The sequence below is a fragment of the Catharus ustulatus genome, unplaced genomic scaffold (genome assembly GCF_009819885.2).
Source record: "Catharus ustulatus isolate bCatUst1 unplaced genomic scaffold, bCatUst1.pri.v2 scaffold_72_arrow_ctg1, whole genome shotgun sequence".
Taxonomy (NCBI): Eukaryota; Metazoa; Chordata; class Aves; order Passeriformes; family Turdidae; genus Catharus; species Catharus ustulatus.
Window position 1 is genome coordinate 17100 of NW_024879542.1, and position 24760 is coordinate 41859.

Below are 24760 nucleotides of genomic sequence, written 5' to 3' on the forward strand. Positions count from 1 at the left end.
CTGCTCCCGCTCTCCCCGGCTCTCACTGCCTGTTCTCGTCCTCCCCCCCCCCCCCCCCCCCCCCCCCCGCCGCCACTTTAAGTTGCAAAATCAGAAACGGCAAACAAGGCTGTCGGGAGAGGCATTCAGGAGAGTAACACGCCGGACACACACACGCAGGCAGACACGCGCGCAAACGCCCGGCACACGGCTCCCCACTCGCGCACACGCACACACGCACGGGCACAAGCACACGCGGTCCGGGCGCTACGAGCGCGGAGGATGTGCAGGCATAGAGGAAGCCGCGGCGCCGCCGAGGAGGAGGAGGAGGAAAAGGAGGAGGAGGTGGAGGAGGAGGAGGGGAAGGAAGAGGAGGAGGAGGTCGCCGCTCGCCGCCGCCGGGGCTCGGCCGCCGCCGCTCCCTCGGAGGCTGCTGTCGCCGCCGCTGTCGCCGCCGCCGGTGCCGGTGTGGGCTCTCGGGGAGGCGGGAGATCGAGAGAGGAGCCGCTCGTCGGCGATCAGAGTATGGAGGTGTCCGGGGGCCAGGTCCGGGGCAAGGCGCCGTCAGCCATTCAGGGTGGCTGAGCCGGGTAGCGCGGCGGAGGCGGGCGGGTAGCTGAGGCAGTTTGATCTCCTGTCGCGGCGGCGGGGAAGGAGGAGGAGGAGGAGGTTGCCGGTCGCTGCTCTTTCTCTCCCGAGCTGCTCTCTCTCGCTCTCTGTCTCTCTCGCTCTCTCGCACTCTCTCTCGCCTTTTAAAAAAAAAAAAAAATCGCAGAAAAATCGGATGTGACTAAATTCGCAGAGGAGACGAACTCACGGCGAAGAGTAAAAATAGAGAACGGGAATAATAATGACATTAGCAGGAAAAAGAGAGATCCAAAGTAGGTCGGTAAATAAATCCTCTTCTTTTCCTCTTTCTTGCCTTTTCCGTCTTCTTCTCCTGTGAGAGTGCACGATACTGGTTGCGAGGGGAAAAAAAAGAAGAAAATCGGTGCAAATCGCCCCAAAAATATTGGGTTTTTTGCTTGTTTAGTTGCCTAAGAAAAAGTATTTCGTGTAAAAACTTATCACCCAGAAGAGAAGCCCTCCCACAAAATAAAAATGATAGGCAAGAATGGTCAAAATAATAACGGTATTAAGATGTGAACGCGTTCCTTCTCTCTCTCTCTCTCTCTCTCCGGACTTTCCCCCTCCCTCCTATTTCTCTTTTTTTTTTTTTTTTCAGTTTCACCTCTCTCCTCTTCTCCTGCAGGAATGAAGCGAAAGACACAAGGAGGAAGGGTGGAAAAAAGAAGAAAAGGAAGGAGAAGAGGGAGATGAAGGGGGGGCACACAACTAATAGAATATGCAAGAAAGGGAAGGGGGGAAGAGAGGGAGAGAGGGGGAGAGAGGGAGAGAGAGAGACCCAAAAAATGAATGCGTTTAAACGGGAAGCCTAGCAGAGCAATGTTTCCGAAAGGGGGAATCTGCGCGAATGTCTGTATATAGTGAACTTTGACACTACTATTGAAACTGACACGTTTCTATGGAGATCGCTGCCTTATATGGAGCTCGTGTCAAGGAGCCAAGAGAAGGGCTGCTGGCAACTGATAATCAAAGGCGACTGACTGGTCAGAGCCCTGAACTGGGGGGAGAGAAAATGGGAGGCTAAGGTTAGCCAAACCTCCTTCACTCCATTGGTTACCCCCCTCCTCGCTTCCCTTCCCCGCCCCTTTTTCCTCTCTTTTTTCTTCTTTTCTTTTCTTTTCTTTTCTTTTTTTTTTTTCTTTTCTTTTTTTTCTTTTCTTTTCTTTTCTTTTCTTTTCTTTTCTTTTCTTTTCTTTTCTTTTCTTTTCTTTTCTTTTCTTTTCTTTTCTTTTCTTTTCTTTTCTTTTCTTTTCTTTTCTTTTCTTTTCCTTTTTTTAAATTAAAAAACATTCTCTGTTGCCTACTGACTGGGATGGGAAAGGGAGGGGAGAAGGGAGGGGGGAGGAAGGGAGGGAGGGGAAAGGGAGGGAGGGAGAGTAGAGAGAGGGAGAGGAGATCCCCCTGTGCTGCTATTTACTTTGAGACTTGATCAGTATGGGTCGTCTACGGCCCCTCTACCCCCGCACCCCATCACACACATGGCCAGAAGAGGATGCATTGCGATAGGCAGAAAGGTGCAATTAAAAGGACACGACGTGGGCTCCCTGTGAAAAGTTGGTGTGGGTTTTTTTTCCCCATCAGATCTGAAATAGGGATTTGTCTCCTGCTTTCCCTTTGCAAAAGTCACTCCAGGGATTTTAATGATGGAGAAGGAAACACTCGTGCTGCACGGAGGAGCCGGGCCCTGTATATGAGCACCCTTGTACACACACACTAGACTCCACAGAAGTATTCAAATTCCCATATGTTCCCATCCCACTTCGGGCTATTTTTGCAGCCTGTCCCTCGTCCCTCACCCCTTATTACTCACCTAACACGTCCACCCGCAGGGCTCCACGCTTCTTGTGGTGGTTTCATCCCTACATTTTAATTTTACTTTGGGGGGTGTGTGAGCAGCCAGAACAACCCCAAACGCCCTGCACACTGCGCTCTCCCCCTCGCTCCCCTCCCCCCAGATCCCCTGATCTCCCGAAGTGAGTTAGGGGGGTAGAGGGGGTGTTGGGATGCCGCTCCCCCTCCTTCTCCTCCGCTCCCTTCCGCGGCCCGGCGCGGCCTCGGCCCGGCGAGCAGGAATCGCTGGCTCCGGCTGCCATCTAGTGGGCATGTAGCCGTCCGCCCGGGGGGGTCCGGGAAGCGGGGGATTCCTCACCCGTCTTCGGCCTTCTGCCTCGCTCCCGATTTTTACCAAGAAATGTATTTCCCTTTTTAAATTTTAGATAGAAAATTGCACTTCTTTTCAATTTCTGTCTCTCTCACAAGCCCGCCTTATCAGCAGCTTCCCCTTTGTCAGAGGTCTGAAATTTGCCTTGGGTTCAAAAGACTGCATGCGACAAAGAAGAAACAGACTGTGAAAGCTGAACACCTCCCACCTGCAACAAAAATCCCATCAAAACTAACACCACAGGCCCCTCTACTCGACACCATACCCTTATCTTAGCTCCCATTAAGGTTTATAATCAGATTAGAAGCTGGGTGGAAAACCTGCAGAAGGATAGGGAATTAAAAAGGTGACAGAAGTTTTATTGTTATTATTTATTTTTGTAAAGTGATATTGCTTTAATTAAAAGTAAAGAGGAAAAAAAAGTCCCTCAACTTTGATGTATAGTGATCACGATTTTTTTTTCTTTCCCTGTCAACTCTAAAATCTGAGGCTGGGAGCCCCCTGAAGAAAAGATTCCTTCATTATTTCTAAGATCAGAATAAACGCTTGATTTTGTGCTGAAATAAAGAAGAGACTTTCAATGAGCCCCTTGACCAAGCCGTCTCTGTTGTATATTGCATTGATAAAAAGGATGTTATTGACTATGCAACAGTAGGCTTCTTTCCTCTCTCTCGCTCTTTCCAAATAAAGTCTCCGTCCTGTTTCTTGGTCACTGAAAAGGTGAAACGAATAAGATTAAATAGGACAAAAAAGCAAGCTCCGTATGTATATCATCTAGATTTTACTCCCCAGACTGTGAAGAGACATGGAGTAAAAGAGGGAGTAAAAGAGGGAGAGCATGGCATGGAGTGGGGGGGGGGGGGGGGGGGGGGGGGGGGGGGGCGGGGGGGAGAGAGAGAGAGAGAGAGAGACGGAGAGAGAGAGAGAGGGAGACACAGACACAGACAGAAGCAGAAAGCCTGAGAGAAGGTGGACGGATCCAGCAGTCGCAGCCCGACTCCTCCCGGCCCAGGCACCCTGCCGGCGGCCTCGACTCCCCGGGCGCCCCAGGCAAGTCGCCGCTTCCTTCCTCGTGGTTTCGGGGCAGAGGGAGGGGAGCGAGGCCGCGACACTTGGCAGGGAGACCTTCCCCAATCCTGCCCCCCCACCGGGGCCACCTCCTTCCCTGGCGTCATTGTACTTGGGCATCCCGTTATTGGGGAGGAGTGAGAGGCACCTTGTCCTCATTCTGTCCGAGATTTTTTTCTCCCTCCTCCCTTCCGTTCCCCTTTCCCTCTATAGAAACCTGTGTGGGAATTTCCACTGCTCACCTCCCCAGATAACTCGCGTGTCTCACAGAGGTGACCCACGCGGGTATGGCAGGCACCGACCTCATGTCCCAGGGCCAGCTGCAGCGGTAGGGCGCCGGGCTGAGGACGTGCAAGCCTTCCAACGTTCTTCTCTTTCACCTGCTTTGTTTGTTATTTGATCACCTAATGAAAAGATCGATAGCAGCTTGTTTATCTGAGTGATAGTGTCCACAGATTGCAGGAGCAATAATCAGATGTTTCCCAGCCGACCTGGGCACAATTGTAATACAGAGGGAACCTAAACAGGCTCACACTGCATTGATCTGGGCAGTGGGAATTGTGCGGCGGGGAGAAATTTTTTCCGTTGGTCTGACTGGAAGCGCTTGGTGGTTTTCACTCGCTTCCTGCTGAGGGAAAGCAATTTTAGAACGTAGTTTGTAGAAATAGCCGATAGGTGAAGGGCTGGTGAAGTTTGCGGGAGATCCGCATTCCGACGTCCTGTGTCGGGGAGGGGAGACGGGACTCTGGGTATCCATCAATAAAAGTTTCACGCCTGGATTGACCAGGTTAAAGCACAGTTCAGTCTACGAGAGGCATGTCTTCTCCTCGACAAATTACAGGGACACTTTAAAACAGTCACAATTTACATTTAATTGGGAAATAAGATTTGATTCCTTTTTTAACCTCATTAGATTTGGAATATGTAAAAGAGATGGAGCTGGGAACCTGGAGACTTTATTTTCACTCTGTTGCACTAGATGTTACTTTCCCCAGGCCAGGGTCCTGGGAGGCTTTAGGGGCTGGGTTTGGATGTTTTTGTTTGTTTGGATTTTTTCCCCTCCTTTCTGTGTCTCTCTTCTGTCTCCTCCCTCGTGTAACCCAATCTGGAATGGTACTGGTTCCTCTCTCGTCCCCCGCAGAAAGGAAAAGTGCCTCTGGAGATTAGTGGTGACAGCTTTTACAGGCTGTTTCTGGCGGGGTGGAGGGAGGCAGGTTAAGGGGTTATAGTATGATATAAAACCCAGTTGATGGTATTATTTTGTGAGTGGCCAGGCTGCATGTAATTGGGGAGCTCGGATACATAGCCTGTGTTTTCCTAAACAAGTAAGTGCCTTTTTCACCTGCTAAGCTCCACAAGATACTATATATATATACACACACACATAAAAAAGTATTCACAGACACGGGGACATTCATCCATATATACACATATATATGCACACACTTAAGGAGTGGGGTGAACAGAAGACAGTATATGAGTATGTGCACACTTACACAATGTGCAGTGAACAGCTTTGACCTGCAAAAAATCTGTCATTCTTGCTTTCAATTTTTAGTGTATTTAGTCGGCTTCAGTTCTGACCTGTGGACACCTGCAAGTTGTAAAACCAGAGTGTTGCGCTGAGGCTTCCCCAGGCCTCTTCCCTCGGTTGGAGCTTTTTGGGCGACCGCTCTCCTGGGCTGGGCCTGTTGTGAAGCAGATGTGAACCTGGACCCCCTCAGCCTTAACTTTGTGTCCCAGACCTGCTGCTCCCCAATCCCCACTTAGCCAGGCTGGGGGTGGCAGTGCCTCCACAACTGGTGGTAACCAGCCAGACCTCATTTCCGAACAGCAATGCTGTTCCTCACAGCAGGCATTTCCTCACAGGCTTTTTTCTCCATTAGCCTTTTTTCTCTCTTTTTTCCTCCCTTTTCCTGCCTCCACCCTAGCCAGACCAGAAAGATAACTAAGTTTCTTAAGGAATGCAACATAAGGTGTGTGTGCACAGGTGGTGCTTCTGGAGGAAATGTGGTTACCCCCTGCCCTGGGTAGGTGGTCTCTGGTGTGTGCCATCACCCTGGGGAGACGGAAAGAAGTGGGGCTACCTCCTCCCGGGCGGTCTGTGCTGCTCGTTCTCTGCCTCCTGCAGCATCCACCCACAGCTGTCCTGAGGGATGCACTCTGGGACACTTTGTGCTGACCCTGGTCGCTTTCTAAAGGAAGCTCGATGCCGGGGTTTTGCCCACCCCATTCCGGACGTTCCGGGTGGGTGTCTCTCTCCTGCCTCCTAGTATCCCTGTCACAGACACCCAAGTCCATTGCCCAGGACGATTCAGTACATCCCGCCGAAGGCGGCTGGCCTTGGGAAACAAAGTCTTCCACCTTTCCCTGCTCAGTTCCCCCTCCCCCCGTCTGCCGCACATGCCCCAGGCCACGCCATTATGCATAACCTTATTTATTGTTTAAAAAAACACAAACAAACCCCCCATTCTTTGGAGCGTACTCCTTCCCCCCCACGCCGTCTCCTCTGTGAAACATCATAATGGGATCATGGCCGACATCCCTGCGATATCCAGAGTTGCTGCTCATCGCAGCGGATCTCGTAACCCACAGGGTATTATATGTCCCACCCCGTCGAGGTGCGCCCACTCTTCTTTGCCTTCTGCGTATGTTTAACCCAGAGGCGCGACCGCCCTTCGCTTCCGCGCACACAGCCTGCTTCCCTGGAATTTTTTTAGACGGGATCGGCAAAAAAGCAGCGTGACAGCGGCCCTCGCAACTCCCCCCGCCACGCCCTCGAGAAGGCAATCTGCCGTTCCCGCAGCCTCCCCGGCAGCGGGTCCGCGCCGAGCCGGGTTTTGTCATTTGTTAGCACTCAAAAGTACCGGCCTCCAGTGCCAACCAGAAAGCAGGTGCTCGTCGAAACGTCCGAGTACCCCACAATCCGCCTTTTTTCCCCAGTTAAAATAAAATTTAAAAAAAGAGATCTGTACCTGGAAGTAAAAACCAACCAAAAGCAAAACTAAAAAAACGCCAAAACCAGACAAGAACGGCACAACAAAATAACAGTGTATATGTGAGGACGTGAGACAAGGCACCCAAAGTGAAGGCCACTTTTCTAACAGCACATAGAAGCATAGCAATTCCCAAGTACAGCTTCAGGAACAGAAACTGATGACCTTTGGATGCAAATCAAACCTTCCTGTATATAGAAAATCTGTTAATAATTTTCAATACTCTCGTGAATCCAGAACCAAATATTTACATTCGGCACAAATAAAGCTGCAGTGATCTGAAGCCAAGAGAAACAAAATTTTATGAAAGCCACTAGCATGATGCTTTGCATTGGACAGTTCTGGCTGTATTTTAAGCTTTCAGCTTCTGTTAGGGCCGAATTTGGCGGTTTTAAGATTCTGTATTGGACTGGAGATTTTGATGAAGAGTTGAGTTTTGGAAACGAGTTTATAAGTCGTGAGATTGTCCTGACAACGCAATCGACGGCAGTATATAATAATTTCCTTTAGAGTTACCTGTCAGAGATCCCATTTCTTTTACTGAGGCGATTAGTCAGTCAGAAGTAGATTTGAGATGGACTTGAGAAACCGGATCCAAGATGTTTGAGTGTTTAATGTCACTTCCCCCCCCTGTATCCGAGATAAAACTGCGCAAAAGTATGGTTGCTGGGAAAAACTCAGCAATGCTAGTGCAGTAGCGATGTAATTATATTTATTCATCAGAAATTTATCTGAATAATAAACTTCAGCATTTCCATTGAAATTGTCAGGAGCAAGATATGTTTATTACGGCGTATTCTGTCTGTGTGGGGAGGACGGAGGTGCGCTTTAGATAAAGTTTAAACGAAACAGAACAAACACAGTAGATCGCTCCAGTCCAGTACAAAAGCTGTAAATGACTGCTGTGTGTTTTACCACGCAAAGGTTTTTTTTATTTTTTGTTTTAATATAATTATTCACATGTTTCTAGGGGTTAAGCCCAGACATATCCACGATTTCGTTAATAAGTTACACAAAATTGCCTGATCTTATCAAACGGGTCTGGAGTTATATGTTTTATTGTTAACCCCTTCCACCGAATCTTCTGAAGCTGAAAGGGAAAGGGAAAGGGCTTTTGTCCGAATTGATCCTTGGCTATTCTGGGGCTCAGGTTGGTGTGAAAGGGACGAAGAGGTCGCTTGAAATCTCCTTTTATCTACTCCTATTTTCTCTCTGGATCAGCAACTTTGAATAGACACCATCTAATCGCTCGTAATGGAAAATGAAAAGAAAAAAACCCCACCATCCAACAAAAAACAACTCTGTGTGTGCGCTCTGGGAGCTGCGAATATGCTTTTTCGCGGGGTTGCCTGCCCGAATGGGTGCGTGCCCTCGAGTGCGCCAGACAAGGACTAGCGTGAGCAGTCCTCTGCAGCCGAAGCCTGCTATGAGCGCACCCTGCGCCACCGCGGAGACACAGAGATGCCTTGTCTTTCCTCCCTTCCTCCCCGCACCAGGATTATTCTCTGCCTGGGGCCGGGTGGTCTAAGGGTGGGGAGCAACCAGCACCCCAGAGACCCCTTCTAGGTACCCGGGCTGTGAGGACTTTTTCGAGGCATGATGTTCGGAGTAGTATTACGGAGACCCGAGCCAATATTATTTTCTCTCTCACCCTCAGACTCCCGGGTTTTCGAAATTTGCACTTGTTGTGGATACCTGGACTGAGAGACAGTCCTGGCCGTCGGGAGTGGGTAACCGCTGTAGTGGCAAACCAACTCCGCACATTGGCCAGGCGCCGACGGAGGTGTCCGCAGGTTTCTGGGGATCATCTTGCCAAGGCTGTTTTTAATTTTTATTTTTATTTTTTTTAATTTTAATTTTTATTTTTTTAATGGTTAAGGGAAAAAAAGAAAAAAAAAAAGAGATGGGCAAACTTGGGGTCCTCTGTCAAACAGAAAAAACTTTGTTCTAGAGGCTCAATTCAGGACACTATCTCTTCCCTCCTAGCAGCTCAGAAATTGGCGTTTCTTTCTCAGTCTGGGATGCTTTTGCTGTAAATTCCTTCATGTGACTACTTTGTTGCTAAGGCTACAAGTTCCCATCCCGACGCACAAATCTTTTCCACTCCAGGAGCAGCTCAAGTCCTGGGCAGAAGTCATGACTTAAAAGACTTACTTCAAACTCCTTGGAGTGCCTCCCTGCTAAATACCTGCTTAAGTCTGGAGGTTCAAATGAAGTCCTCCCCCCGCCATCGTGTGCCACCCCCCTCCTTCTCTCCCGAGGTACGTAGTGCTGGGACTTCTGGTAAATAGATGATGAGAAGAAACACAGTTCAATAAGGATTAAATTAAGTAGAAGAAATCCAGGTGGTGTATATTTTGAAGCTCCGATGGGGCGTCAAACTGATGTTTAACACATTTTTTCCACTCACTGTGCACAAGTCCTCAACCCCCATCGCCTTGTTTAATTTTTTCACCCCCGAGGAGGTGGCAGTGGGTTGTGGGAGGTGGACAGAAAAAGGCTCCCTCGACCCACAGATCTTTCCCTATCCTCAAATGCCATGGGAAAGGGCAGGGAGACACCGTGTCCTCAGGCACGGTTGGGGACATACACACACACACACACACACACACACACACACACACACACACACACACACACACACACACACACACACACACACACACACACACATAGCACCTGCAAAGGACCTGTGAAGTGGAATACTGCGTAGTCATCCAGTCTGTCCCTAAATGCAGACTCAGGTGGAAGTGGTGTTTTGTCAGTTTTTTGTTTGTTTGTTTGTTTTCTTCTTCTTAGCAGAATTACCCATCTCCTTCCTCCTCACTGTCCTTGCCGCTGTCTTGGTTGCGCGGTCGGGAAAATACAGTTTTTATTTCCCCGGCTCAGCAGAGCGGACGCGTGTTTGTGCACGACTGAGCCCTACAGCACAGCTGGGAGTGGCTCTCCTGGATGCATAAAAACCTCAACAAAACCCCCTCAATGTACCTCTCCTATTCCCCACCTCCAACCCCCAATAAGCTCCAGAGATGCTCTTCACCTGGAAAAGTCAAACGTGACTTAGTAAAAAGTTGTAAATGCAAATAGAAATTAATAAATAAACCTCAAACCAGGTAGTTTGGGTGTAATAGTTTAGCAGGACTAATTGCAGACAATGAAGCTGAAATGACTTCTCCAATTAGCTGCTGGTTGGAGTTTATTTGGAGGAACTGTCAGCTCCAGCGATGGATAATTGCTTTATTGCTCACAAAACTATCATCTATTTAGAACACATGTGCTAATTACTCTGGATGGGCTTCGGAAAAGAGGTCATAAATCTATTAGCCCTTTAAAAAGTCTAGATACTTGTGAACGACCAAACTCTCTTCCTTGGAGCTTTAGGGCAAGATTCTCGCCTGGATGGTAGTCTTTATAGAGGAAAAAAAATTTGCCAGCGTATATTTGTTACTTCATAGTGGGAGGGAAAAGGGTGGTCATATTCAATAAAGGAAAGCATCTTTCTGTAGACCAAACTGGTGCAATAAATCACTGTTATAAAACAGATTTTCCTCTTTAGCCTTACACTATTTTTTTCCCCAAAAAAAATAGTTTAAAAATATTTATTTGGATTACTCTGGAAAATTAATCTCCTTTGGGCTCACTAAGTTTGTGTACCAAATATCTGGAATTAATTCAGTGCCACAAAAGGCATCTGCGATGCCTTTTGTTCGAACTTGCTAAAAACGGGACAGGTAGGGAAGGTGGCATTTTGCCGTACGCATTCATATCCTCTCGCAGTTTTGTATGCGTATTCATGCTGTGTGTGTCGCATTGTAACGCATAAAATTGCTGTTGTAAAGGACATAAAAGAATTGTTTGCAGGACTGTGTTGTGAGTAAAGACACGAGTAGGGGTGATGAGTTTAGGGGAAAAATCAGAAAAAGGAAAAAGCTTTGGCAGCTCAAGTAGGAGTCTCCCAGGCTTCGCGCACCGAGGGTCACGCCCGGGCCGAAGCAGATTTCCGTCGCCACCCGCTCCCCGCCGCTCCTCGCCGCTTGGAGCCACTCCGCCCTCCCACCCCCGCTTCCTCTTCGCTTCCGCGGCTGGCCCCGGACCTGCGGCGCTTTTGGGGCGGTCTGAGGGGAACTGCCCATCCCGGGTGCCCGCTGTGGTTCAGTAGGATCCCTTAGTTTTTTCAACTTGAGTGTGAGCAGCACCCTCACGAGGCGTGGTTAATTGCTGGGGCGGTGGGAGGTTAGAGGTAATGACTTGTCAGGGGAGTGGTGGTGACTCTGTAAAGCACTGTCTTCTTTTCCCCCGCTTTTTACAAGTAGAGGGTGTCTCGCTGCTAAAAGAGCAGTAAAGCTGGGCTCATTTATGTATTTTTCCTTGTTTGTTTTCCCGGAAGCAAACGAACATACCGCTTGTTCCCCGTGGTTTATATGCAGATTGTGACACTACTTGGAGTCTTGGGGACGAGGAGGCAGGGAGCGATTCCTCCCGGTTGGTAGGGGGTGAGACGGTGAGCGAGAAAGTTCCTTCTGGGTGGACTAAGAGGCAGGTATCACTGGTGCGAGTGTCCTGTGTGCGAGCTAAGATTCAGGCTGGGCTGTTGAGGGGGCAGCACGGGGTGGGCAGGAAGCAGGCTGGAGGATGAAGTTGAGAAGTATGAAGGTGAGGATGAGGGTGAAGGTAGATTTTGACCTCTTGAGCACTGGTCTAGCTCAACATCCTATGGAATATGGTCTCTGCCCAGACCCAAATCCCAGCCGCTCTTGCACGCTTGTTGCACTTTGTAGGTTGTGTGTGGCATTTCCAAGTCAGCACTAAATTTTCGGTGTCAGCCTCTGGTGAACTGTAAACCACCGGGTGGGATTGTCTGCGTTTAATAACACATGACACAAACACTTGTGGAACCACGTGGAGGGAAAACACTTAGTCGAAGGCGAACACTTAGTCCCATGCTACAAGCTGACTCTGGGCATATCATACGAGCCTAAGCCCCGAAATCCTGCAGACAGCTGGGATACAAGTGCTCACATGCAGCCAAACAACTACCATCACAACATGAGACCCTTGTGTGGACGTGCACAAGTAGATCGCTCTTTCCGGAGTTTAGTACTTGCTAAAGAGCCCTGCGGTCTGCGGTGAATTAATTACCGCATCTCGAATCCCCGCTGACCTTGCACCTCCCTCATGTTTCGTCCCACCGTGCACAAGTAAAAGTTTTTCAGCCCCGTGCTGTAGCTAAACAGATTAATAAACGTTGACAGAATCTTTATCCCTAATCACATGATGTTAAATGAATCTTAAAGTCCCTTCTGAGACAAACGAAGAATTCTCTCTCTTTCTCTCGTCTCCCTGTCCATCTGCCTGCACTGTGGATGTGCCCTGTGGAAAATGTTCACAGTTTGAAGGATTCTAACCTTGATTTTCCAGCTCTGAGCTCCCTCTGGAAGCGGTAAGAGCAATTACTCCATATTACTGTACATATTCCACTGCCATGGTGGATCGCAAGCGTTGCAGGCGCTATTGTTTGCATTCCTTCCGCAGCCCCGCGACCAGAGCCCAGAGGTTGCACCGAGCCCCATACGCTGCCAACACACACCCTCAGCCTCCGGGGCTCCCCGCTGGCTGAGTATGCAGGGAGGTGGAGAGAGGCAAATTGGCGACCTCACCCACCCCCGGTTTCTCGCCCCGCACCGGCAGCCGGCTGGCCTCTCCCACCAGTACTCAGCATGGAGATTTTTACGAGATTCTTACTTTCTCCCACGGAGGGAATAGACAGTTCACGTGTGGACAGGCATCTTTTGCGGTTTAATGTCAGGAGTGCCAAACACCTAATGCAAGGTAGAAGGCAAAGTGAGCTGGGACTGCTCTTTAGCCCCAGTTTGGGAGTGGGGAGGGGGGTGAAGACAGCCACTTCACCGAAGGATCCAAGGCAAAAACTAGGCAGAGACGACAGGCAATACAACTCCTAAACAGCAAAATACCTAGAAACCCCGAGCTGTGCACATTTGACGAGAAAGCGTCTGGGACGGTGGCTTTTAATTTAGGCTGTGCAATCATCCTTTGGAGACGAAGGGTGCATTTGTAACGAGCTACAAAAGTGAAGGGTGGAAGCAGGATGCTGTGCTATGCCGGAGCATTCCCGAAAGGCATTAAACTGTGTCATGAATTAGTGTCGTGATGACGTATGACACACCACAAGGGATCATGATGAGTGACTGGCATAATAGACATAGATAGTGGACCAAAGTCTCCTTGACAATTCTTAGTCATATGTCTTGGGGGGATAGTTTTACATTCATGATCCGTTTATTTGGAGCCAATACAGGGAGAGAGACACATGAAGCACACTGCTGAATCTGTCTAAGATGAAGACGGGCTTAAACGGCACAAAGCGTTGCCGGGGGGAAGCTGAGGAGGTCGCAGGTTTAGAAGCGAAACTTGGCAGAAATCCACCTGCTAGCTATTAGGCTCTACCTAATTAAGCAGGACGCCCCTGGTTTCTCCTGCCAGCCCAGGAAAGTGTTGGCTCACCCAGCTCATCACCGTGCTCCTCCGTCATTCAGCGGCAGAGCCTCTTAGGAACCACTAATCACCCGTTCCGTGGGCTGACAACCTCCTGCCCCATCGCAAACTGCGGGATGTCGCTCGTATTCTTCTCGTCACGCTTGGGCTTTACTGCGGGCTGCGAAGCGCCGAGACCCCAGTGCAAACAGGGGCAGATAGGGAAGTCTCCTCCCTTCGGGTCTGCCGAGCAGACAGAAAGCACACATCTAATAACCTCTTAATCAGAGAAAAACACCCAGTATGCCTCTCAGTACGAGCTGGAGAGTCCGAGTTGCTAGAGCTGCGGGTTTTCTTTTGTTCTCGAGCTACCAGGGGAAAATGTCTTTACTTTTTTACTTCCCTTCTCCCCCAAACTTAAGTCCCCTGTTGGCAGTGTCTCCGGAAGGGCAAGCGGGACCCAGCGACCCTTTGAAGGCCACCAGCACACCCAAATCCGCCTCGGCTGGTTGGAAATGGTTGCCACCCCAGTGGAAATCACTGACAGGCTTCTTCCCGGGAGACTAGGTTCGCGAGGTTCCCTCTTCACGTAGACCCTTCAAGGGCATTGATAACCTCTAGAAATCTCCATAGGAGGCATTACAATGAGCAGAATGAATGACATATGCTCGGAAAATAAGAGTACAAGAGGAGAACCCTCTTCAACCTGAACCACCCCTCTATCCCTCCCCACACTCCAAAATAAAAGAAAGCCTGATGGTCCAGATGCACACTAAATGTGTGAGTATCTAATGAAGGGAATAGCGACATTGTTAGCAGAAAGCATCTAGTTAACAATGACTTCATTTGATAAGGAGGTTGAAAAAGCCTTTTAAAATCAGCCCAGACTTACTGGCCTAAACGCAATTTTTGATTACGGAAGTTGTACTGAGTCTCTCTTCTTTCAATATGTCATCTGAAAGGTAATAATATAGGTGAAATAATATAGTTACAATGGGCAAACTTTTGTAGTCCCTTTCTTGGCAATTTAATTCGGTGCTTCTTCACTTTATTAGGAGCAGACTGACTCCATCAACGGCGATCTCCATGTTTAGACGCATGACTGCTTGAAGCAATTAGGTTCCCCAATTTGCATATTTCTCCCGACCTCAGCTGCATCACTAGATTCTTACGTTATCAACCTTTTTAAAGTAGGAAAAAGTCGGAATAAAACATGACTCCACAGTGTGTGGGATGGCGAAGCCGACATGGAAGCGGGCTGTCAAAATTACTTTTTTGCCCTTAGGATGGGAGGAGTGAAAAATTAAAATAAAAATGTGCGCGTCCTGAGAGTGCCCCGGTGGCGAGTTTCGGCAGTTTAGCCATTTCACGAGTTTCCCGCTGATTTCCGGCGTGTTTCCGGGCTCCTACACATCCCCTACCGTCTTCGGGGAGTCGCCCTGAGGGGTGGGTGATGCTCCAAGTTCTGTCCCGCTTCCGAAACATGAGTCACATTCATCCACACGGGGAGTGAAAAACAGCGAGGGTGCGGAATCCGGACCGCGCAGGCACCGCCGCCACGCCGCGTGTGGTTTTGTTTTCGTTTTATTGAGGCGGCGCCCGTGACCGGGAGCGGGTGTCGCTCCCAGCAAGCCCCCCTCCCTCGAAAGGGAGGATAGCATTTGGATATCACCAAGTGATTTTTGAGCACCGGTCGACGGTATCAAATCCATACCGTTTGCTCTCCGTGGGTTCCCATAAAGGTGTGCGAGGATGGAGGGCGAGAGCAGATCTAATTTTGCCCAGCCTCTCTACCCTCATAAACGACGACAATTGACGAATAGGATAGTGGGCTACTCCTTGACTTCAACCTCCCTTCCGACCCTGCCCCGCATGCACCCCATGGAGCTGAAAACGTGTGAAAGGATCAGTCTTTGAAAGGATCAGAAGGGGCCCAATGCTGAAAAGTCTGGAGGACCTTCAGAGACCCTCCCCTTCAGAAGTCAGTTTCTGAGCCACTTGCCCATCATGGGTAAAAAGAAAAATTTCCTGGAAGTCCATGGAGGGGATGAGGGGAGCTAGTGCTCAGCAGGTAGAGCCATCCACCCAGAGCTTTGCAGCAGCATGAAGAAAAATCTCTATAAAACTAAACAGGTAATCAGCTGAAATCTGTCCTCTTTAAATAAACTGATTCCTTAGTATTTTCGCAGTATTGTTGCCAGTTTTTGTCTGTGATGTCCCCCAGGATTCTTTCCTCTTCTCTCTGATTTGGTGTGTGAAAGCACCTCTGAGTGAGGGATTACTGTGTCATTGCAACCTGCGAAGGATTAATTTGTTTCATTGATTTCTCTTTAGGCAGATTGCCAGAATTCTCTGCTTCCCACCTTTCTCCAGGATTTCCAGCAGTAATAGACAGTAATAGCCTAAGACAAATCAGCCCATTCTTGTAAAAATAGAAACACAAAATCCTGGAGTCCTAGGAAAGCTGTAAAGAACTTTTTTCCTTATGCTGTAGACCCATTCATTCTTAAAGTGAGTCCATCTTCTCTCCTTTCACCACTTCCCTTTTATAAAAAAGGTTACCATGTCCTGGTGGGAGCTGCTTAGTCTCAGAAGCAATATCAACAAGCAGTTGGATGTGAGCAGTGGGCATTTGATGGTCACAGAGGGTTGTTTTGTTCATACTAAACAGCAGGGGTAGGAATTACAGGAAGATTGCATAAAATTCTAGGTTCATTCTTTCTTAAAACCACCAGACCACCTACAGCTAATCGATTTTCTATCCATCTACCTACCTGGGATATTGAGATAATATGCAGTTTATTTCAGGTACTGGAGTTGCTGGTCTGATGTGTATGGGGGTGGATAGGACTGGGATCTCCCAGATCAATTAATCTGCATGTTTTCAGGATGATCTGCTAAAAAGTCAGGCCTTGAAGTGTTGGGGTGTGGTTAAAAAAGGGATCTGCGCAGTACTTTCAGTGCAGATTTTGGAACTGTGAGGGACAGCAGCTGCTGCTGCTACTCTGATCAAACACTGCTCTTTTCAGACCTGCTTTTTCTGCAGCAGAGACAGGACAACTGTGCTCTTCTGTTTGTTTCCACAATGCAGCATTAAATATTGTATTGATTGAGTCTTCACAAGCTAAACTTCGGGTATACCTAGTGCTATGCATAGACTACTGTCTTTACATCTTGGGCTTGTGGAAAACTGTGCCATGCAAAACCAAGATTTTAGATATCACGAAGAGCAGAGAAATGTTTATTTTACCTTGTGACGAGTGTAGCTCAATAGCTACTTTCAAAGGGACAGTAAATCTACTGTACTGGATAATACAGATCGACTGCATAGCAAACCTAGGAAAATTTGAAGTTACAATCCTACTATATTTTCCCCATAGTCTCTTGGTGGATGTTAGCCTACTACTCTCTTTTCTAATTTTCTGTAATTTCAGGTGTAATCCAAATACCAGTACTAGGGTCACAATATGATTTCCTTGTTATCCTACAAGAAAATATGCCTTGCCCTGTTTGGGTAATACTCTTGTGTTGAGATCCCTCTGTGGTCTGTTGAGTCTAGCTTTCCCTTCTCTACCTGTTAAATTTTGAAGGAGCTTTAAAAGTACTTATGAGGAGTTCATTCTTGTTTTCACTCCTGGGAATTCCTTGAAATCCCTATTTTGTGTGGGGAAACTCTGCAGTGTGGGTTAGCCTGCAGAAGGACAAGGGTGACTGCCTCCAGGCATGGCAGCCTGGAAAATGCTGTTATCCTGGGGAATGCTGCAAACTTTCCTTCAAAGGCTTCTGCAGTGTAACAAGACCCCCATATTTCTGACTTAACACGGGCCTCTCTGCCTGGCATTCCCACTCCTGATAGTTTTTCACTGTCAAGTAACTTTGAAAATAAAGGCACAAAATGTGACAGTTCACATTTTTCTTGCTTGGATAGTCAAGCCCCAGGGAGGTTTGGCTCTCAGGGCAGAGTTTGTCTTGCTTGGAAGCAAATACTCTCATCCTCTCTGCCCCATTCTCCTTGCCAACGCTTTTCAGCTTAGACTGAAAGGGGAATCCTTCTACTCCTTTGCTAGACAATAAGGAAAATTATGCTCTTGATTAATAATGACAACAATATTATTGGCTTGGAAACTCTGAGTTAGGAGCAAAGACAGATTTCCATCCTTATCTCTCCACAATACATCACAGATCAAATTTAAAGCATTTAAGTGAAGCTCACATCCTTTCATCCCTTCAGGACCGGAAAGAAACAGGGTCTGTTAGATTAGCAAACATTAACTTCTTGCATAGTTCTGAATGTAGTATTTAATGCCTACTGAAGGCACAGCTGTATGACCCTCACACACACAAACTATACATTAGGGCTGTCACACTATTGACTGGGAGAAGTTTGTGTGAAGAAGCACTCCCTGCCAGGGAAAAAACCAGACTGGAGTGGAAAAAAGACATTTGTACTCTGCTAAGATACACTTTTAAAAATCTCAGTTCCCATTTCTGGCATCCACAGTGCAGATCAGCTGAAATCTGCATGCTTCACCCTGTAGTTCTGGTGCGTACAAACCACACACACAGTTTTCAGCTGTGACCCAGGTAGTGGCTCATCTTTGGACAAAACAGACCTATGCCAATGTTTTATTTGCACGTAAGTGGAGTTTTTCTCGGACTCTGCCCACATGGGATTTTGTGTCCTTGTGGGATTCTGGCTGGCTGTATGTTAGCATGTTCCTATGTAGCTAATTTGGAAGAGACTGGTCTCCAAGACTTTACTCCCTCACCCCATAAACTAACAAACAGAAGAAGTACTGATGAGTAATATGCTTGTCAAACTTTCTTTCCATTGAAGTATGAAATCTTCATCCTATGAAAATGCAAGTTGATTGTTGCCTAGGATTTGCTGGGTTAGACACAAACACTAGATTTGACTTTGGTAACACCCAATTTTTGTGTTAGTCTAACTCTTCTTTTAACATTGAATTCCACAGAAGTAACTATGATTTTAGTGCATTTCTGAAAACAGACATTTTAAGGGCCCATCAAAACATTTTGTTAGAGCAATCCTGAAGTGTCATCTGTCACTTAAAATTCATATTTATACCGAACTCATAACAAAGGTGAGACCAGATGTTTTAGAATTGAATCTTTCAGTCAATGTAGTTTTTGACTGCATTAAGGGTGCTGTCTGACAAGCTGGAAGAATATTGGATTTGATCTTAGCAGTGCTAAAACCCTGCAGTTCTGGAAGATACAAATCTTGGCTTTGGTCAGCCTGAATCATGAAGTATAAGGAAAAACAAACCTGCAAGGAAGAGAAAGATATCTCCTCTGATGGACACAACGAGAATTTGTGTCTTGCTAAGACAGGTCCATGAATTTTATAGAAGGCAACTACTACACACCGGGCCCAGCTTCTGAAAAATAAAAAAGAGATCCTGACTGAAAAGGTAAACATTTAGTCAGAGCTCTGATACAGTTTTTTCCCCTGTAGCAGGGACTAACTTTTTTTTTTTCCCTTCCCTGTAGCAGCAGGTAGTAACTTTTTTTTGTCCCTTGAATTATTTGAAGCCAGTATTTGTAGCTGTATGTGTAGGTAGGCAGGGAAGCACTGGATACATGAAAGCAGGAAGTTAGGTGCTAGAGAGCGTCAGTCCTGCTGCTCTCAGCTCACCTGTAAGTCATTTAGCTCAAATAGTCAGGTGAAGGTTAGAAAAAAGTACCATGATATAACAAGGTACCCAAAACCTGGACACCATAATTTCTCTGGAAATATGTTCTCCCAGCAAGTAATTTGTTTTTTTCCTCCATCAGTTTTGTTATTTTTTTTAATTACAGTAAATTCACGAATACAAGCCGCACTGAGTATAAGCCGCATCTCTGGGTGTTGGTAAATATTTCGGTTTTTGTCCATAGATAAGCCGCACACGAATATAAGCCGCTCTGTCGTTCGCAGCGAGGACCCGCGTGCAATTAGTAACAGAACCGCGGGAGGGCGGGGTTTACTGGCTGAGCTAAGGCTGTGCAGGCTCGGCCCGCTAGGGGCCGCTGACGGGGCCAGGTGGCCCAGCCCGGTGCTGCCACTCGGGGCCGGCCGCCGCTGCCCCTGGGCTCGGTCACCCCGCGTCGGCGCTGCCCCGCGGTGGCAGGCAGGGACGGAGCTTCCCCCGCTCCTACGGCAGCGGCGGCGGGCGGGGACGGAGCTTTCCCGCGCCCGTGGCGCCGGCGGCGGGCGCGGACAAAGCACCCCGCCTCCTCCCCGGGCCGCGGCAATGGCGGCGCGCACTTCCCGCCCCCTCCCCGGGCCGCGGCAATGGCTGCGCAGGGCTCCCGTCGGCTCCCGGAGCCGCGGCAATGGCGGCGCCCCCCCCCCCCGTCGGCTCCCCAGGCCGCGGCAATGGCGGCGCGGCCCCCCCGTGTCCTCCCCGGGCCGCGGCAATGGTGGCGCAGCCCCCCCGCGTCCTCCCCGAGCCGCGGCAATGGCGGCGCCCCCCCCCCCGTCGGCCGTTGGCTCCCGGAGCCGCGGCAATGGCCGCGCCCCCCCCCGTCGGCTCCCCGGGCCGCGGCAATGGCGGCGCCCCCCCCCCCCCCCCCTCCTCCCCTGGGCTGCAGCAGAGGAGGAAAGAGAGCTCTCCCGCCTCTCTCCCCGCCCCCCGTGCTGCCTGCAGGGAGCCAGGGCAACACGGTAACACTGTAACAATTGCAAAATGCCGGCTTTTACTGGCCGGTGCTTGGCTCGGCACTCTGGCTGGCACGTCTGGGGTTGTAAATGTCAGAAAATTATTAATATATTAGCCGCACCCGACTATTAGCCGCACTTCCGGTTTTCCACCAAAATTTTTGTCAAATTGCTGCGGCTTGTATTCGTGAAATTACTGTAATCTAGAAATTTGAAGTTGCTTAATGTATGAAATGGCATACAAGAGGTTAACACTCATGCACTTCTCAACAGTATTTGGAAAGGAACTAGATCTTGTGCCTACCCATTTACCTCTGCTATTATGAAGCTTTAAACTAGCACTAACAAAATTCACCTCTCCCCATTAGGTGTCGTTATATTGCAGATAAAAGTTTTGCAGTTTGCAGAATGATGGAAAGAATACCATAATTTGATCAGGTTATAACTCAGCATTCAATGAATAACAAGTTTCTGCTTTTCCACAAAAAGTGTGAATTAAAACTCTGAATGAATAAGTATTTATTGCTTCATGTTTTACAGCCATTGCTGTATTGATAGTTCATTTTTTCCAAGTGAGTAAAAAGTATGTGGCTTACCATCCTAGTGTCTCATTATTAAAAATGTGGAATGCTTGATAGTTCCAGTGCTTTATGTAGCTATTAAAGTTAGATGTATCAGAACTTCTTTCAGTTTACACCATATTAAAGGAAGTTAAGGAAGTACGGTTCTGGGTCTAATCAGCTTTGCTGTATTCCAGTTTATCGGGGAAGACCATCACTACTAGAAGGGAAGTGTGGTTACCTCACTCCAAAATCCACTGATTATTAATATGACAAGCATTGCACATGTTCATGAGCTTGTGACTTGAAAATTATCCTTGTCAGACATTTTTTTGAAGAGCTGAATTTTTTTGACTTACTTCTATGGGACTCCTTCAGCTAGAAGCACTGACAATGACATTAGTTGGAAAAAATGCATAGGTTTAGTCCACACTGCACACTGCACTAACAATACATTTTGACCTTCTGCTTTCAATTGTCTGTGGATTTCAAATAATTTTTGAAATAATTTTAGCAGTCAGAAAGGCATTACAATTAGCGATGATTCTTCTCTATCAAAACAGTGTTTTATCTTCTGAGTAGTATTTTCCAGTTCTCCCCTAACATTTGAATAGTAAAGACAAAATTACCCCAGATTTTATAGTGCTTTTTGTAATTTTTCTCAGTTTTTCTAACTGAGGCAAAATTATCTTGTCAATTGTTGCCATTTTGGTTTTCAAAGTTCTTTTTTCATCCACTGTCACAATGGCACCCTGTCTGGTGTGTGAGCATTTCCACAGACTTCTGTTCAGTATGTTATGTTTTCACTGGAAATAAAATTGCCCCAAAACATGAGTTTTGCTCATAGTTACACTTCAGTTGTAGTTTACATTTGATTTGATGTTGGCCCTTAGAAATCACAACAGCTTTAGAGAAGGTTTAAAATACATGCAGTGAACCCTTGCAATCATTATAAAATAGCATGGGAATGCCTACAACAGTAGGAACAATACCCTGTCTATAATTCAGTTTGGCTAATTATATCCTGTTTTTTCTAAATTCAAGTTTATTTGTAAGCTTGATCCAAAGTTTCCAGAAATAACTGTTTTCCCATTACCACTTTTTGGACTTGGACAGGTTGTTTTTCATTGCTAGATGAAGCCATCCCCATTTTCTGTGTTTTTAAAAATTTTATTTAATGTTGTTTATTGTTTGTTTATTTGCTTGTTTGCTTGTTTTTTAAATAAGAAATGACCTTTGAGTTTAGAGGGAGGTGTAAACCTCTCATCTGGGTGATCAATAAAGTAATTCCTTAAAATCCTTCTGGCTAAAATAACATCAAAATACATAACAAATTTAATTGTATCACGTAACAGTTTGTTCTTTGTCACACAGACCCTCACCATGAAAAAAATAAAAAACAAATCAGTACAAATATAGAAGACAAGAAGCAATTGTCTGTCAATGGACTTGCTTTATAGATAGGGAAGATGCCAAGAATAAAGCATCTCACAGCATGGGTACACTAATCAGTTAAAAATTGCCTGATTCAGTTGTCAGGATATTGAAAACATATATTTAGAAATGCATAAGATAGCAATGAACAGTATAGCAAACAACAAATTAAAATTTCAATATAAGAGAAACTGCAATTTAGGGACTTCCTAAGTAATGCTACCTGCATGGCTCAGAAGTTTTGTTTAGCAGCAAAAGTCTGGAAAAGGAACTAAGTATTAAAAATCTGCACTTCTGAATATGATTAACACATATTAATCTACATCCTCAGCACAGTTTCATATTTAAGGTGGTTGTGTCTTGCTTCCATCTCTGTCTACAACGATCTATCTGATTCTGCCAGGCTACAGTAAAAATACAGATTTGCATGTCATTCTTTATTAAAAAATCACACAATGTAAAGATGCTTTTCAGCTACAGAAAGAGGGTAAAGCAGGTTCCCTTTAACAAATGCTACACTATATGAATTATGTAACTTCCATGGTTATAAAACAACTAGAGAAATTGTACTGTAACAATATGATACATGCTAGGATTACTCCAAAAATCCTTTCAAGAGGAAAAATTATGGGGGCGATAAGGAAGGGAAAAGCCTTCTTTTCTGTTCAAGCTTCACTTCCTAAGGATTTAGCTTCTGTGGAGAAAAACCTCATTGAATGGTCACTCAATTTGTTTATTCATTATACACATTAAATAGTCAACTATATTCTTTTCAGTATATACGAATAGTTCAATATATTCTGCTGAAAGAGAGATAACTGTAAGAAATAGCAATAGAAGTCACATAATGAGATAAGAACACTAGAAAATCTGAGGATTTTAGTACAGTCCATTATTCATTCAATTCCTGGCAGCCTTTATGATTACAAATCACTTGATTGACTAACTAGACATTCTCAAAGTGAATTATGAATCAGGTTCATTTTTCCTGGTTGAGAGTTGGTACATGTTGTAACTCTTCCACTTTATGATATATCAAGCTCTTGTAACAGTAATAAGAGATATAATCAACTCTTTATTTCAGGAGAAATAAATTGGCTTTTCAAAAATGAAATGTGGTTGCTAACATTTTAACAGTGTGCAATGTAATTCCTTCCTGCTATTCTCAGAGTGCAATCTGCTGTGATGACACAGCTTTTGAATATTTGACTTTGTTGAAATTCTGTTAGGAGTCTCACAGCCTCAGTCCAGGGATACTGATCTCAGCAGAAATTTGGTGTTGGGTCTAAGAGCAGTGAGTGATTCTTTTACTTGTTGGAAACAAGTCCCAGACACCGAAAACCTGGGCCACAATTTGCCCTTTTGTTCCTGGCTCTGATCTCAGCTTGGGAATACTGCACCATTTTAAAGCTGTTTAAGTTTACTTTGAAACACAAAAAAAAAGAAAAAAAGAGAAGAATCTCTTCTTAAGTGTGCTTGAACCTCAAGTCCTCTTTCATGAAAAAGTCCCTCAGGCTTTTGTGAAAATTATGCAGAGGGAATGACTGGCAGGCTAGGGTAGGACTCATCTGTAGAACAAATGCACAATCAGATCACAAACCCCCCTGGAAAAGGTTTAGTGAGAGGTGCATTTCACCTTCAAATGACTACAGGGAAAAGAAAATTTTAAAAAAGACTGCTCAAAATCTGTGGGAGTGAATGTCCAAGCAGAAAATTACTTTGAAGAGCATTTGTGCCTCGCATCTTCATGGCAGATGTAGCCCATAGCGCTGGTTTGGCTTTCTGGGATGTGGTGGTCTCTGGATGCTTATGTCCTAGTCAGCAGAGCCAGCTCCCAAGTGTGGTGATAGGGGCTGGAGTACATGATGTAGTGTTGGGTCTGAGGGACAGGGTACACCACATCCTCTGGTATGTGTGCTGAAACAACACATCTTCCCACATGGGGTTCTGTGCAACAACACCACAGGTCACAGTTTTGCAGGGAGGAGAGGATTTTTCTGCTGGTTGGGGAGGACAGCCTAGTGCTTGTGTGCTTGTTTTAGTTCTAGTAAAGGGACAGGCTGGTATTTGGTGGGTTGACATTATTTAGAGAACAATTTCAAAGACTTCAATCCCCTCTGTTTCCCTTCTGAAACACAAAAGCACATGTCTAAAGCAAAACATTTTGGGAGAAAAGATGTGTTACCACTTTGGTTTTGGAAGGTCTTAATGTGGTCATTCATTTTAGAAACAATTGTTACAGACTTCAGATTTCTTCTTTATTCATCTTTCTATCTAATTTCTGGTCTTCTAATAACTGTTATTAAATGCTGAGTAGTTTAGAATATTATTAAATAGCTTTCATATGATTAAAAAAATTTCTGATTACATCATGAGTACAGATTATTAAATATTCCATTCATTTTAAAATTATGATTAAGAGGATAATACCAAAAAAGGTGTTTGCAACAGTTTTAACTAAGCTGTATTGATTGAGTTAGGGGATAAGAAATGAACTTTAAAGGGTGAAAAATGTCTTAAATCAAAGCCTGCATAGTTTTAAAATCAAGTGGATTGAGAGAATGGTCAGAATGACAGAATGGATGAGGTGGAGGGGTTAAAATCTGAATTAATGGTTTGAATAGAAAATTCACTTACTTTAGTGAATAGAAAATTCACTTACTTTAGTGTATTGTCTTTCACAGAAATGGATTACAATGGCACCTGATATCTTGTGGATAAACATGAAAAGTAAAAAATGCCTGCTAGCTACCAGCAGAATACATGTTGCTAATTGTCA

General features: G+C 46.2%; 1 protein-coding gene and 1 long non-coding RNA gene across 7 annotated transcripts in view; both read left to right on the forward strand.

Moving 5' to 3' along the window:
• The first annotated feature begins 71 nt into the window (after nt 1-71).
• On the forward strand, nt 72-1741 carry LOC117011501 (histone H3.v1-like). Its single transcript, XM_033086912.2, has 2 exons — nt 72-502; nt 1205-1741. Exons 1-2 carry the CDS (start codon nt 262-264, stop codon nt 1297-1299), a joined length of 336 nt encoding a protein of 111 aa, XP_032942803.1. The 5' UTR covers nt 72-261; the 3' UTR covers nt 1300-1741.
• Nucleotides 1742-8942: 7201 nt separating this feature from the next.
• The window catches only part of LOC117011500, a 67014-nt gene continuing 51196 nt past the window's right edge, over nt 8943-24760 (forward strand). For all 6 annotated transcript variants that reach the window (XR_004420995.2, XR_004420994.2, XR_004420997.2 and 3 more), the window contains exon 1: nt 8943-9092. This is a non-coding gene — a long non-coding RNA (uncharacterized LOC117011500). The remainder of the gene's footprint in view (nt 9093-24760) is intronic.